The sequence below is a fragment of the Macadamia integrifolia genome, chromosome 9 (assembly GCF_013358625.1).
Source record: "Macadamia integrifolia cultivar HAES 741 chromosome 9, SCU_Mint_v3, whole genome shotgun sequence".
NCBI lineage: Eukaryota > Viridiplantae > Streptophyta > Magnoliopsida > Proteales > Proteaceae > Macadamia > Macadamia integrifolia.
The window spans coordinates 29,208,690-29,221,395 of record NC_056565.1 but is presented as its reverse complement, the minus strand read 5'-3'; the positions used below and the strand labels follow the sequence as shown (position 1 = coordinate 29,221,395).

The window sequence follows — 12,706 nt, the reverse complement described above, 5'->3', positions numbered from 1 at the left end:
AAAAAAAAAAAAAAAAATGCAGTTAAATACAATGGTACAGAAATAGAAATTGAAGTGGCCAGCTAGAATGCTAGACAATCTCTATTATCCAACTTTTCTGCCACAGCCAGTGCTGGGTTCAAACTGACCCACCCCTCTAACTTCCTAACCATGTTAACTTCAACTTTCCAGCTGCTGGACCATGCTAAACAGATCCAAGTTTGGAAGTACTTGTCCTCACAGCACTCATAATTAAATGGATCCATCTATATATCACAGTTATCACCTAACAAATTAATATATTAATGATCTAATAATATAGGAACAAAATTTCAAGTTAACTCCGACGAAGTTAATCAGGAAAATTTATCATACTTATGTAACATAAGATTATTAGACACTGAAAGCTTGACCATGGATCATGGGAAGATTGAGAAAGAAAATAAAAATATGAAACACATTTAAGTTGTTTCAACAGTAAGATGCATGTATATATGTATGCATTTATTGATGCGTGGATGCATATTTAACATGAAAAAGAGGCAAACTTCACTCATGTGCATCTGAGGAAAAACAGTGTTCTTGGCAGCCAGGCAAGGCAAGAGGTAGACCTTGTCTCACATGATTGGGCGAGCCTTGATATCACCAAGATGCATGTGCTTATGGAGCTGCTTCAGTTCTAATGTGTGGGATCTTCTAGCAGATCTTCTCATTGGTTTATGATAAGTGGAAGGCTTCGTGGCATGAATGTTTAGCTCTCTCTCTCTCTCTCCTCTTTTGAGTGTGTGTGTATGATTTGTAATATGTAATTACTAATAAAAATGACAATAGCCTCATGCACAAATTCAGGTTCACAATAAAGTTCTCAGCTGCTTGCTAAGTAAAAAGTGTCTGGAAGCAGACCAAGCATAATTTTAAGGTTTGGCATGGGATCAGACCGGCTGATCCAGTATGGATCAACATCAGAATGAACCTATCTGACCTAATTGAATTAGCCCTCTACTGTGTCTATGAGACTTTTGCTCCTTAGATTAGTCGATCCTTTGCTTGGATCACCTGATAACCTGATAACAGTATGATTCAGATAGTAATTCTTGAAAAGATTCAAGTCATGCATCTCGTCTTGCTTTGTGCCTCAGAATCACACTCTTGGACATGCCTTAATAATACTGAGACACATATATTTGTGAATAAGCCATAGTTAGTACTTGCAATGAGGTAGGGAGGTTTTCTAGCATGCAGGATTTTTTGTTGGGATCTGAGTAAGAGGATATTCGGTAATAAGCCTTTTGGCAGGTTTCTTGGTTTCTGGGTTTTCGTTTGTTTGAATTATCAGAGGATTCCCTTTTTTGTTTCCCTTTTCTGTTTCTTGTTCCTGCCTTCCCGCCAGTTTTAAAGAGTCCCCTTGGGTTTATCTCAAGTTTAGGTACATCTTTCCTTTGTAAATCCCCCTCTACCCAAAGTTTACCAAGAATAATGAAGGGGAACAAAAAAGTATACACAAAATCAAGTCCATCCAATCAAGTAAAGTGCCAAAGCAAGGTAAAATGTTGTCAGTTCTATAATTTTATTTATAAGACTCCAGAGTAAACACATTCATAAGAACATGTGGTTCCCCATAATTTATCCCATTGAATAAGTGGTTCCCAATAATTTATCCCATAGTACTATTACATAGAAACTTATTTTGTGCAGTTCATTGATAGAAACATGAAACGGAAAAAGGATCCCAAACTCACAATAAAAGGTACTGGAGCATCAAGAAAATCCAGCATTTTTTGTGGTAAAACCTGAGAAGACAGAATAAGAATAAAAGAGACAGATGAGAGAGAGAGAGAGAGAGAGAGAACTTAATTGAAAGGACAAAGCAACTTTTTATACAGGGATACAACTAATTTGAGATGGCTCAGCATGTAGCAACTAGACACTACAAAAAAATGTACGACTACGTTGACAAGCAGCATTGGAACCATGAAAGCGCAAAATATTAAATAACAAAGTACCATTGTTAATTTATTCATTTCCTTGACAATGGACAAAGACAATAAAGCTCAACAAGAAAAATGAAAGAAACAGTTAGAGCCTATCAGTATTAATCAGAACTGCATGCTAACTCCCCAAGTAAGGTTGCTCCATTGCAACCTAGTGGTTGTGGTTTTGAGTCGGGAAACAGCCTCACCTCAAAGCAGGGGTAAGGTTGAGTACATTATTCGCTCCCCAAACCCCGCAGTGGTGGGAGCCTTGTGCTCTGGGTATGCCCTTTAATGCTTGATAACTCCCCAAGTAAGTTTGACCATCTACTCTGTCTGGTTACCATACTCTGTCTGACGACTCTGACCAACTAGATTCCTTAACTGCATGGTACCAGGTCAACTCCTATCAATCCAAAGAAATTCATGACTTTACTGAATCATAAATCACACTGAACATGGACGGCGCTTTTAATACTGTTAACATTATAAAAAATCATTAAAAAAATCCAGATATGTTGTAGGCTCTGCTTGTATGATTTATGATATGTATCTATCTTTTTCTGACCCTTCAGTTACATTGCTTTTTTACAGTTAATAGTTCATCTGTTCTTTATAACACCTTCAAAGCTCACCACTTCAGCTTTGTTGCTATGTTCTTCCCCTTAGAGAACCTCCTCTGCTTTATATGCAGCCTTATCTGTCGCCACCATAAGATGAATTCCATTTACAATTTTACATCATCAACCTGTGATTCTGCTTGAGTTATCAACTTTAACACTGGGATCATGGTTCTAAATATCGGCCAACTCGGTTGAAATTTTGGAAGTTTCGCCATCTCAGTGGACCCCAAGACAAAAACTGGTTTGTCCAAAATTTCAGAAATTTCAGAAAAAATACCTGGTTTCGGCTGAAATCTCGGTTTCAGGCAAGGATCAAACCGGTCTGAAACTTGAGATTTCGAATCTTGCCAGGGACAACCCTTTATCTTCTCTGTTACTTTTTTTCATGCAAGGTCATCACGTTATTGAGTTGAGTCCATGATCATGTTAAGAGTTTTAGGTGTTTGAACTTTTCTATTTAATTTGTGTGAGAATTTTTGTAATTTGGAAAATTTCTATTTAATCAGCTTAGGAAATAAGAATATTTCAGGAGTTTTTTATTACCTAGAGAAGGCTTTCTAATAAAAATGATATAAATGCATGATAAATTAAAAGGAGAAAAAAGATGGAGGAGGAATCCACTTATTCAATCTTCCAGCTGAGGCCCATTGATCTAACTTGTGTGCTTCCCACTCCAGGACAAATGCAGTTTTTAACTAGTCCAAAGTTGGCCTGGATCATTTGACATTGTGTTGGAATCAAAGGTGGAACATCATCCTAAACCTTATTGACCAGTTGGTTTAAAATGAAGTTCAAGTAAAGCACTTGCAGAATGTAGATATCTGCTGGCGTTATCAATTGGAAGAACATTTCATGAACAGATTTGATGCAAATATGCAATTATGCGATGTTATTCCAAGAGGTTGGACCTCGGCGCAATGGTAAGGATGCTAGATTGCAACCTGGCAGTCTCAAGTTCAAGTCAGGGAACAGCCTCTCCATGAAGCGGAGGTAAGGTTGACTATATGCCAAGCCATTAAAAGAACAACATGGGCCAAGATTTTGGACTAAACAGGAAAAAGACTAGACAATGTTCTTAATGCTGGTTTGGATTTGCACTTTGCAGAGGGCCAAACATGGACCAGGCCAGCCTTGTATACTTCTTTTTTTTTTTTTTACTAACAATGGGTATCCAGGCCTTTGGATTAATCCTACGGGCCCAAACTGACCCCACAACACCATGGACTGGGTCATACCAAGGTTGATCAATATGGATGATCTGCTAGGTGGCTGCATCATCCAACCCTACAAAACTTACAGGAGAAGTCCAGCACAAGAAAGAAATACATAAATTATATACCTACAAACTGATCACAAGGATCCTTTACCAAAAATTAGATCACTTCAGCTTGCATTCGAGTCTTTCCACATTTACTGAATGACTATTGCACTCCTTTGCGATACAAGCCCAAAGAAGTTCTTGTAACTCATGCAAAGCTCTGATATATTCCTTGACAACTTCCAAATACCTTCTATTTCTTTCATCCTAATGTTCAAGCAAACTGCAGCAGGTGAGCAGGTCCCAACTACCAAATGATTTTCCTTTGGAGTTGGACAATAACCTTCCAATATAACAAGAGACTTATAATATTTTCTGGATCAAGCCAAACAACATTTGTTCTTCATGGTTTGACGCAAACCTTCCAAGAAAAGGGACAATCCAACAGCAGCTTTTACAGACTCCAAATCAGTTTCGTAAAGCGGAATACCTGTTTGGCATGTACCACACACAAGAATGACATGTGATGCAATTGGTTAAGATGCATGTGCAGGTGATGGGCCAATATCCAAGTTTCTGTTTCAAGGGCTGATATTTCCTTGACCTACCTATCATACCTAATGGCTACGATTGCTCAGATCTGATCTCAGATCTATTGGTTAAGATTTGACCGAATACTTCAACAAATTCAAATATGATTTTCCAGATTCACAGGAATAAACAAGCTAAATATGAGAGGTAGACGGATATTGTTGAGGAGATAATGTACGAAAATAAACTCCTAAAAATTCTAAATGAATGTGTGATGGAAGCGATCTAAATGAACATGAGATGGAAGGAAGGAGGGAAGAGAGGGTTGTCGACTAGTGATGAAGAGAGAAGATAATGAGAGGGAGAGAGTATACCTCTTACCAAATAGAGATAAAGTAGCCAAAGCCATTACCAAATCAACAAGACTGAATCCCTTAACAAATAATTGTAGGGGTGAGGTTACATCTATATAGAGGAAAAAAAAATTCAAATTGACAAAACCCTATTTAAGTAAACTTTTAACAAAAGAAAACTAATACCACTCCCCTACATTTATAACCATTGAGACATAAGCAAATTCAAAATTAAAATACTACAGGATACAGTTGGTTGTTGATTCTCTTGTCAGACCAAACCAGTCTACCTTCATTGCAGGAAGGAGCATCGCTGAAAACATCATCCTCTGCCAAGAAATTTTCAGAGGATTTGACAGGAAATCCCACTTTCCTACTGCCCTTTTAAAGATCAATATCCACAAAGCTTTCGACTCCATTCGTTAGGATTTCATTTCAAATGTTCTTCATTGTATGTCCTCCCCCCCCCCATCTTCATCCATTGTATCTGCTCCTGTATCTCCTCCCCCATCTTCTCTGTCCTTGTCAACGGCTCCCTCACTGGCTTCTTCGCCTCCTCTATTGGCATCCGCTAAGGGTGCCCCCTCTCCCCCTTCCTCTTTTCCCTATCCCTTGAAGTCCTCTTCGGATCTATCCAGTCCTCCACTGATCTCTACTTCATTTCCCTTCTTCCCAAATGTAATGCTCTAAATTTCACCCATTTGGATTTTGCTAATGATCTTCTCTAAGGTTGATCCCTTATCCATCCAATCCATCCTTCCCTCCCTCTGCCTTTTCGAATCTCTCTTGGGCCTTCGCATAAATCTTCTTAAATCCTATCTCTTCCTCTTTGGAGTCTCTAAGTCCCTCAGATACTCTCCTCCTTGCTTCGGGATTCTCCTCAGGATCCCTCTAATCAAGTACCTTGTACTTGCCCTTATTCTTGCTTGTCTGACCACTCACCATTGCACTCACATGCTGGACCTCATTATAAACAGCTCCACCTTTGGAAAGGTAGGCTTCAATCTTTTGCGGGTCGCCTTGAGCTCATCAGGTCTGTCTTTCAGTCTTGTTACATTTACTAGTCTAGTGTCTTCAAAATCCCACTCTCCACCATCAAGATTGCGGAATCTCTCGTGTACCTTCATTTGGAAAGGTGTTGACTTCACCAGATTCCTCCACCCATCAGCTGGTCCTCCATTTGTCGTCCTAAAATTGAAGGAGGCTTAGGGCTCAGGAGAATTCTTGATGCTAACACTGCGGGGACGTTAAAGCTAATTGGAGGCTTCTGTCCAAACCCAACAGCATTTGGGTCTCCTGGATTTTCTCCTCTCTCCTCAAAACTGACTCCCTCTGGACTGCCCCCTCCATTTTGATGCCTCTTGGGTCTGGCGTAGCGTCTTGCCCTGACTGCTATCAAGTCTTATATTTATAATGGCCTCTCCACCTCCCTCTGCCTTGATAACTGGCATCCTGCAAGCATCCTTTTATCTATGGTGGGAGTTAGATTTGTTTACTCCTCTAGCCTTCTTAGAGATTCCATGGTGGCCTCTGTCATTTTAAAATAGTTCTTGGTCTCCCCCCACCTCTTACCCCTCCCTCTTAAACATTTGGTCCTCCCTTCCCCCCTCCCATCCTCCCCTACCAGAGGAGACAAGGTCATTTGGACTTCCTCCCCTTTGCCTCTACCTGGAACTTCATTAAAACCCACCACCCTCCGACCCTCTGGCATAAACTTGTTTGGTAGAAGGTTTCATCCCTCCCTATAGTTTCACTTCCTGGAGAACTCTCTCTAACTGCCTTCCCACTCAATCCTTCCTCCATTCTCGTCACATCTAGGTTCCCCCCTCTTGTTGCCTTTGTTGGAATTGTATTGAAGATTCCAATCATCTCTTATTCTCCCATCCTTTCTCATCCTCTATTTCAAAAAAAATCTTCAATCTCTGCTTGTTTGGCAAGAGAAGCCCTCTAACCCTAGATAGGGAATGGATTTGGATGGATATGACTTTTGTTGGCTCTTCTATTTGTGATGCTATTAGTAAGCTTGCTTTCTGTGCTACTATCAACCATATCTTGATGGAGAGGATTCTTTGTAGATGGATCTCCAACTCCCGATCCTTTCAAAGGATTGGGAATGCCATCTTCTTCAAAATTTCCTCTAAATTTAGATTTCTTCAACATACTCCCATCTCTGATACCACAAGGAACATGCTTATTGTTGAGTCCTGGCGTCTCCCCCGCTCTTTAGGGTTTTGCTGCCCTTGTAGGCTCTTTTTATTTTCCCTTCAGGCCTGTATATATATATATATATATTTTTTCCTTCATTCGTTTTTCTCACCCCCAAAAAAATTCTATAATTTGGACCATGGTACTACAACGTTCTCAACTAACAAAATTCACATCTATAACCCTGATTTTGAGATCAAACTCATCTGTTCTTAATCCTGCATTATTCACCCTTGTTCGAAAAAACTCGCCCTCGAGCTTTGTAGAAGGCGAGGATCTTCAATGCACAATAAAAAACAACCATCCTTGATTAGTGATGTCTATGAACAGTCCAAAATCTAATGGTAAAAAATCAGCAACAAGAAGTTCATTGTTAAAGATTGAACTTGGAAGCATGAACTGAAATGGTTCAACAATCAAAATATTAACTAGTTTCTGCTCCTCCACGGGTTGCTCTTCAATGTCAACTGGTGCCATTTCATCCTCCATCATCTAAGGCTCGTCTTCTGCTCTTCCACACACTATTCAATGAGTGATATCAGTTTGTCAAAAGGGAAATTACATCCTTACCCCCCCCCCATGCTAATACAACATAGCCAAGGGAGGTAAAAGGTAAAAAAGAAAAAACACATTACAACATAATGGGCACATTCCTAAAGTACCATTATTAATTCTAACACTAACTCATTCCCTTCTCCTCCCATCTCCCAGGGCCTTCTCAACAAATTTATTCTTGATCACCTCCTTCCTTCTCTTCGTACTATTCCCACTGACTCGGAAATTCTGGAAGCCATCCATTCCCATAAAGCAAATAAAGCCCTGGGTCTTAATGGATTTAGTATGGGTTTCTTCTCTTCTTGTTGGAATATCACTAGTTCCAATCTCATTTATGCCATCCACAATTTCTTCTTTAATCCTAATCAAATCAAAGGTGTCAGCCCCACCATTTTCTACCTTATCCCAAGAAAGAAGGAGCCACCACCATGCAGGATTTCAGACCTATATCCCTACAACCTTTTGTACAAATTTAGTGCCACAATTTTAGCCAATCCCCTTCAATTGGTTGTTGACTCCTTCGTAGTGCCAACCAATCTGCATTTTTCCTTGTAAAAGCATTGCTAACAACATTATGTTACATCACGAAATTGTCATGGGGTGGTTTAAGCACAAATCCTAGTCCCCCGCTGCCCTCCTCAAGCTTGGCATCCACAACCTTTCGAATCCATCAATTTGGACTTCCTCTGCAAGGTCGCGATTCATATGTCCTTCCCTATGTCGTCGTTCATTGGATCTATTTGTTGTATCTCCTCCCCCATCTTCTCTATGCTTCTTAATGGTAGCCCAACTGGTTACTTACCCTCTTCGGTGGGGATCAAACAAGGTTGACCTTTATCCCCTTTCCTCTTCTCCTTGGCCCTAGAAGTTCTTTCAAATCCATTCAATCATCCACTGACTTGCAACTCATCTCCGCTATTTCCAAGTGCAAATCCCTCTTACTCACTCATCTTGCCTAAGTTGATGATGTCATGATCTTCTCTAAGGCAGATCCTCTCACTCCATCTCGTTGAAGGTCTCACCAGCCTTCGCATCAATCTTCTTAAATCCAACATCTTCCTCTTTAGTGTCCCCGATTTTTCCAAAGGTCATCTCCTTGATCTTAGAGAATTCTCTCTAGGCTCCATCCCTATCAAATATCTTGGCTTTCCCTCATTTCGGTTAGGCTAATAACTCCCTATTGTACACCTATGCTTGATCTCATAAAGAAAAAACTCCAACTCTGGATAGGTAGGCTTCTTTCTTTATGTGGGTTGCTTTCAGCTTATCAGATCGGTTCTCTAATCTATGTACCATTTCTGGTTTGGAGTCTTCATCCTCCCTTAATCCAATGTTATAATTACTTGAATGAAAGTAAATTTATGGACATCAAAACAAAAGATTATTTTACCAGACTTTTGGTTATTAGCAATGTTTTACCATGATAAGATTTACAAAAATTTCAGAATTGAGAAAAACCCTAGCATTTGAAAATTAAAAATCGCTCCTACAACCAAAAACCCAATGTTTGTTCTTGGACTGGGGGTTGGCTTTTATCCTTTTGGAAATTTATTTTTAAACTATTTTTTATTGATTCAAATAGGGGGTATTGCTCATTTATGAATAATATTTTGAGTGAATGAAATAACAATTAATTGATATTTGGCATAAATAAGTGCCAAAATATAAGGTGATATGCAATGCAATAAGGTGACAGTCGCCTAGGCCCCAAGCAAACTGCTTAGACGCCACGACGCACTAACAACTATGTCTGTGTATAAAAATAGGATTAAACCGGAACGAATTTGGGTCTTTGGCTAGTTGGATATTTTAGGATTTTATATCTATTTCATGCAATATTTTATTTTTGGTAGCTTAAGTAGGAGATAGCTACTAGGATATAGTTTCCAATTAATTTGAGTTTCCAAATTAGAGTAGGTTTCCTTTCAATGTTGGTTTTATTTTACTATTTAAATATATGAAATTCTTCGATTAGAACTCAGATTGAAGAATAGAAGAATGAGTTGAGTTGAGTGTTTGAGTGCCCACATACAGTGTGTGCGATTCTCTTCCGCCCTTTCTTTGTGCGATTCATTTTTCTCCCTTGCAACTCTGAGACCCATCTCAGGGATTTCTTCCCTATCCCTACTGGCCCTCCATCAATTCCACGTTCCTCAAGAATGATTCCTTCTAGACAGTCTCTCCTCCCTGATGCTTTTTAGATTTGGTGCAAAATCCTTAGCTCCAGACCTTTTGCCCTTGGGACTACCTCCTCCACTATTGGAGATGATGCCTCTACCTCCCTATGGCTTGTTCATTGGTATCCCTTTAGCATTCTTCTCCCCTTAGTTAGCCCTAGGATTATCTACTCTTTTGGGTTGGGTAGAAATGCGATTGTTGCCTCCATCATCTCGAATGGGGTTTGGTCTCACCTCTCCCTGCCCCCTTGCAAATCTCTGGGCTGCTCTCCCCCTATCCCCTTGGTCATCAGGGAATCCCAGACAAAATTTCTTAGAACTTTCTTCCTCAGGTAGGTTTAATTCCATCTCTTGATGCATATAAGTCACTTAATGGGCATATTTTATTGCAAATAAGCTTTGGGTTGGGTTATGTATGTGTTGGGCCTTTGATCTATGGGTTTTCTTTATAATGGGCCATTTTAATGGGTAGAAAGTAGAAAAATGATATTTAATTCATTAGTTTAGTTAGAGTCATGTTTTGAGTCTATTTCCTTTGTTATTTCAGTTTCCTATTTAGTTTAGGTTTTCCAATTAGTTAAGGATTAGGTCAGGCCTTTCCTTTTTAGCTCTTGAGTCGGTTTTGAGTCTTCTATATAAGTTTGTAAGGAGCTACAACATTGAACACAAATTTATGAATGAAAAAAAAAAGATGGCTTATGTTGTTGTGCAATGGGATGCAGTTGGGTGAGATACCCATTCATCTTCCCCTTCTCAACCCTCTATCCAATTATCTTTCTTATTTTCCTTTTATTTGTTTGCTGTGAGAGTGTGCTTGAGAGCTAGAACCAAGCCTATTGGAGGACATCTTCTATATTCAGCCAGAATTTCAGATCCTTCCTGGGATTAGAATCACTTGTGATTCTAGTTCTACATTATTTAGTATCAGAGCCTAGCCAGACCAAAGATGGAGCCACGTGAATTTCGTGAGAAACTTTCTTCATACATCTTCCTTGAATGGGTAAAAGAATTATACCTTTACTTTGATTCCTACAACCTAACAGAGGCACGACTTCAATATGCTTGCTCCCACAGTGTTTGTGTTCAAATACAATGAAGAGTCCGTGAAAGGCAACTTCAAGCTCAAGGACATGAGCCTAGAACTTGGGACGAGATGGAGTATGAGTTGGCAGGCATGTACCTATCTAAACGTGAATGGAGTATGTACTTCCCTCCACCAGAGTTCCCTCCAATTACACCCCAAAATCCACCCACAAGTGACAAGAGCATGAGGAATTGTTAGACCACGTGGCCACTATGTTGCAACAAATTGCAAAGGATCAACAAGAGAAGACACCTCTAAATAGTGAACCATAGTCAGAAGTTGAGGTTAGTGTTGGTGAAAATCTAGCCACTCCTACAGTTGAGGGAAGGTAGTCATTGATGTTCCCATCAGAGAGATGGATGAAGTCGAAAGCAATATAGTCACAATTGTGAACAAAGAGATCGAACCCAAGGAGAATGGTGCTTCAACATTTGTGATGACTATGAATAGCCAAAAAGAAGATCCTAAGGAGCTTGAGATCAAAATTGTGGAGGTCAAAAACACAATGGTTGAAGGTGTTCATGTGGATGATCCCATGGATACATTTGAGGTTGTTGAAGCTGAGCATGTGGAGTTCATCATTCCATTAAAGTATCTTGAAGATCGAGCTCCTCACATTATAGACTACATCCTTATTATCAAAGAGCAACCTGAATTTTTCTACTGCTTGAAGAGTGATGTGCACTATACTATAATCACCCTCACACACTATAAAATTCGAGGACGAATTTTTTCTAAGAGAGGGCGAATTGATGTAGAGAAGTCAATTAATGAGCTTCTTTTATTGCAAATAAGCCTTGGGTTGGATTATGTATATGTTGGGCATTTGATCCCATAGGTTTTCTTTGTAATGTGCCACTTTAATGGGCCTAAAATATGGGTAGAAAGTATGAAAACGAGATATAATTAATTAATTAATTAATAAGAGTCCTATTTTGAGTCTATTTTCTTTGTTATTTCAGTTTCCTAGTCAGTTTAGGTTTTCCAATTAGTTAAGGATTGGATTAGGCCTTTCCTTTTTAGTTTTTAAATCAGTTTTAAGTCTTCTATATAAGTTCGTAAGTGGCTACAACATTGAACACGAATTTTTAAATAAAAAAAAGATGGCTTATGCTGTTGTGCTGTGAGATGCAGTTGGGTGAGATGCCTAAACTTGAGGGTGAGATGCCCATTCACTAATTCCTCTTCCTTCTTCTCAACCATCCATCGAATTCTTTCTTTTCTAATTTTCCTTTTATTTGTTTGCTGTGAGAGTGTGTTTTAAGATCTAGGACCAAGCCTATTGGAGGACATCTTCTATATTCAGCCAGATTTCAAATCCTGCCTGGGATTAGGATCACTAGTGATTCTAGTTCTACATTATCTCTGCTTGGGCTTTCGTCAGATTTAGGGTTCCCATCGTTTGTTGGAATAAGTCTTTCTAGTTTAAAGGCCACACCCCTACCACAATTTCACTGCTTGGCAGCCCTCTCAAACTGCCTCCCCACCTAGGTCTTTCTTAATTATTGGCACATTCGGGTTCCCCCTTTCTATTGTCTGTACTGGAATGTAAATGAAGATGTCTTTACCTACCCTTTCTCCTCAGCTATTTGGAAGGTCCCTAGAAACTGTTGGCCCAATCAACGTTGTGCTCTCCCTCTTAGTAGAGAGTGGATTTGGATTGACATAGATTTTGGAGGTTCTTCTATCTGTGATACCGTGGGAAAGCTTGCCTTCTGTGCCACCATTAACCATATTTGGATGGAGCGAAAACTTCGCAGATGGACATCCAACTCTAGAACCTACGACAAGATTTGGAATGCCATCTATTTTGAAGTTAGCTCTAAACATGCTTCCCTTCATCACCGTAGTGTAAGGGATTCCCCAAGGAATATACTCATTTTTGTCTCCTAGGGTCTTCCCTCCTCTATCTTATTGCCTCTCCCCTTGTTGTGACCCATTTTGGTTAGTGGCTGTTTTCTCCCCCCCCCC

The 12,706-nt window shown here is 39.6% G+C and overlaps 1 protein-coding gene across 11 annotated transcripts in view; it reads right to left on the bottom strand.

The window, feature by feature from the left end:
- The window catches only part of LOC122088973, a 52,261-nt gene that overhangs the window by 7,130 nt on the left and 32,425 nt on the right, over positions 1 to 12,706 (bottom strand). For 9 of the 11 annotated variants that reach the window (XR_006143197.1, XM_042658376.1, XM_042658375.1 and 6 more), the window contains one exon: positions 1,719 to 1,769. The exons of the other annotated variants lie outside the window; for them this stretch is intronic. Coding sequence is in view for 8 of the 9 variants with exons in the window: in XM_042658376.1 (XP_042514310.1) it covers positions 1,719 to 1,769 (51 nt within the window). In the remaining variant the exon portion in view is untranslated. The remainder of the gene's footprint in view (positions 1 to 1,718; positions 1,770 to 12,706) is intronic. 11 annotated transcript variants of the gene reach the window in all.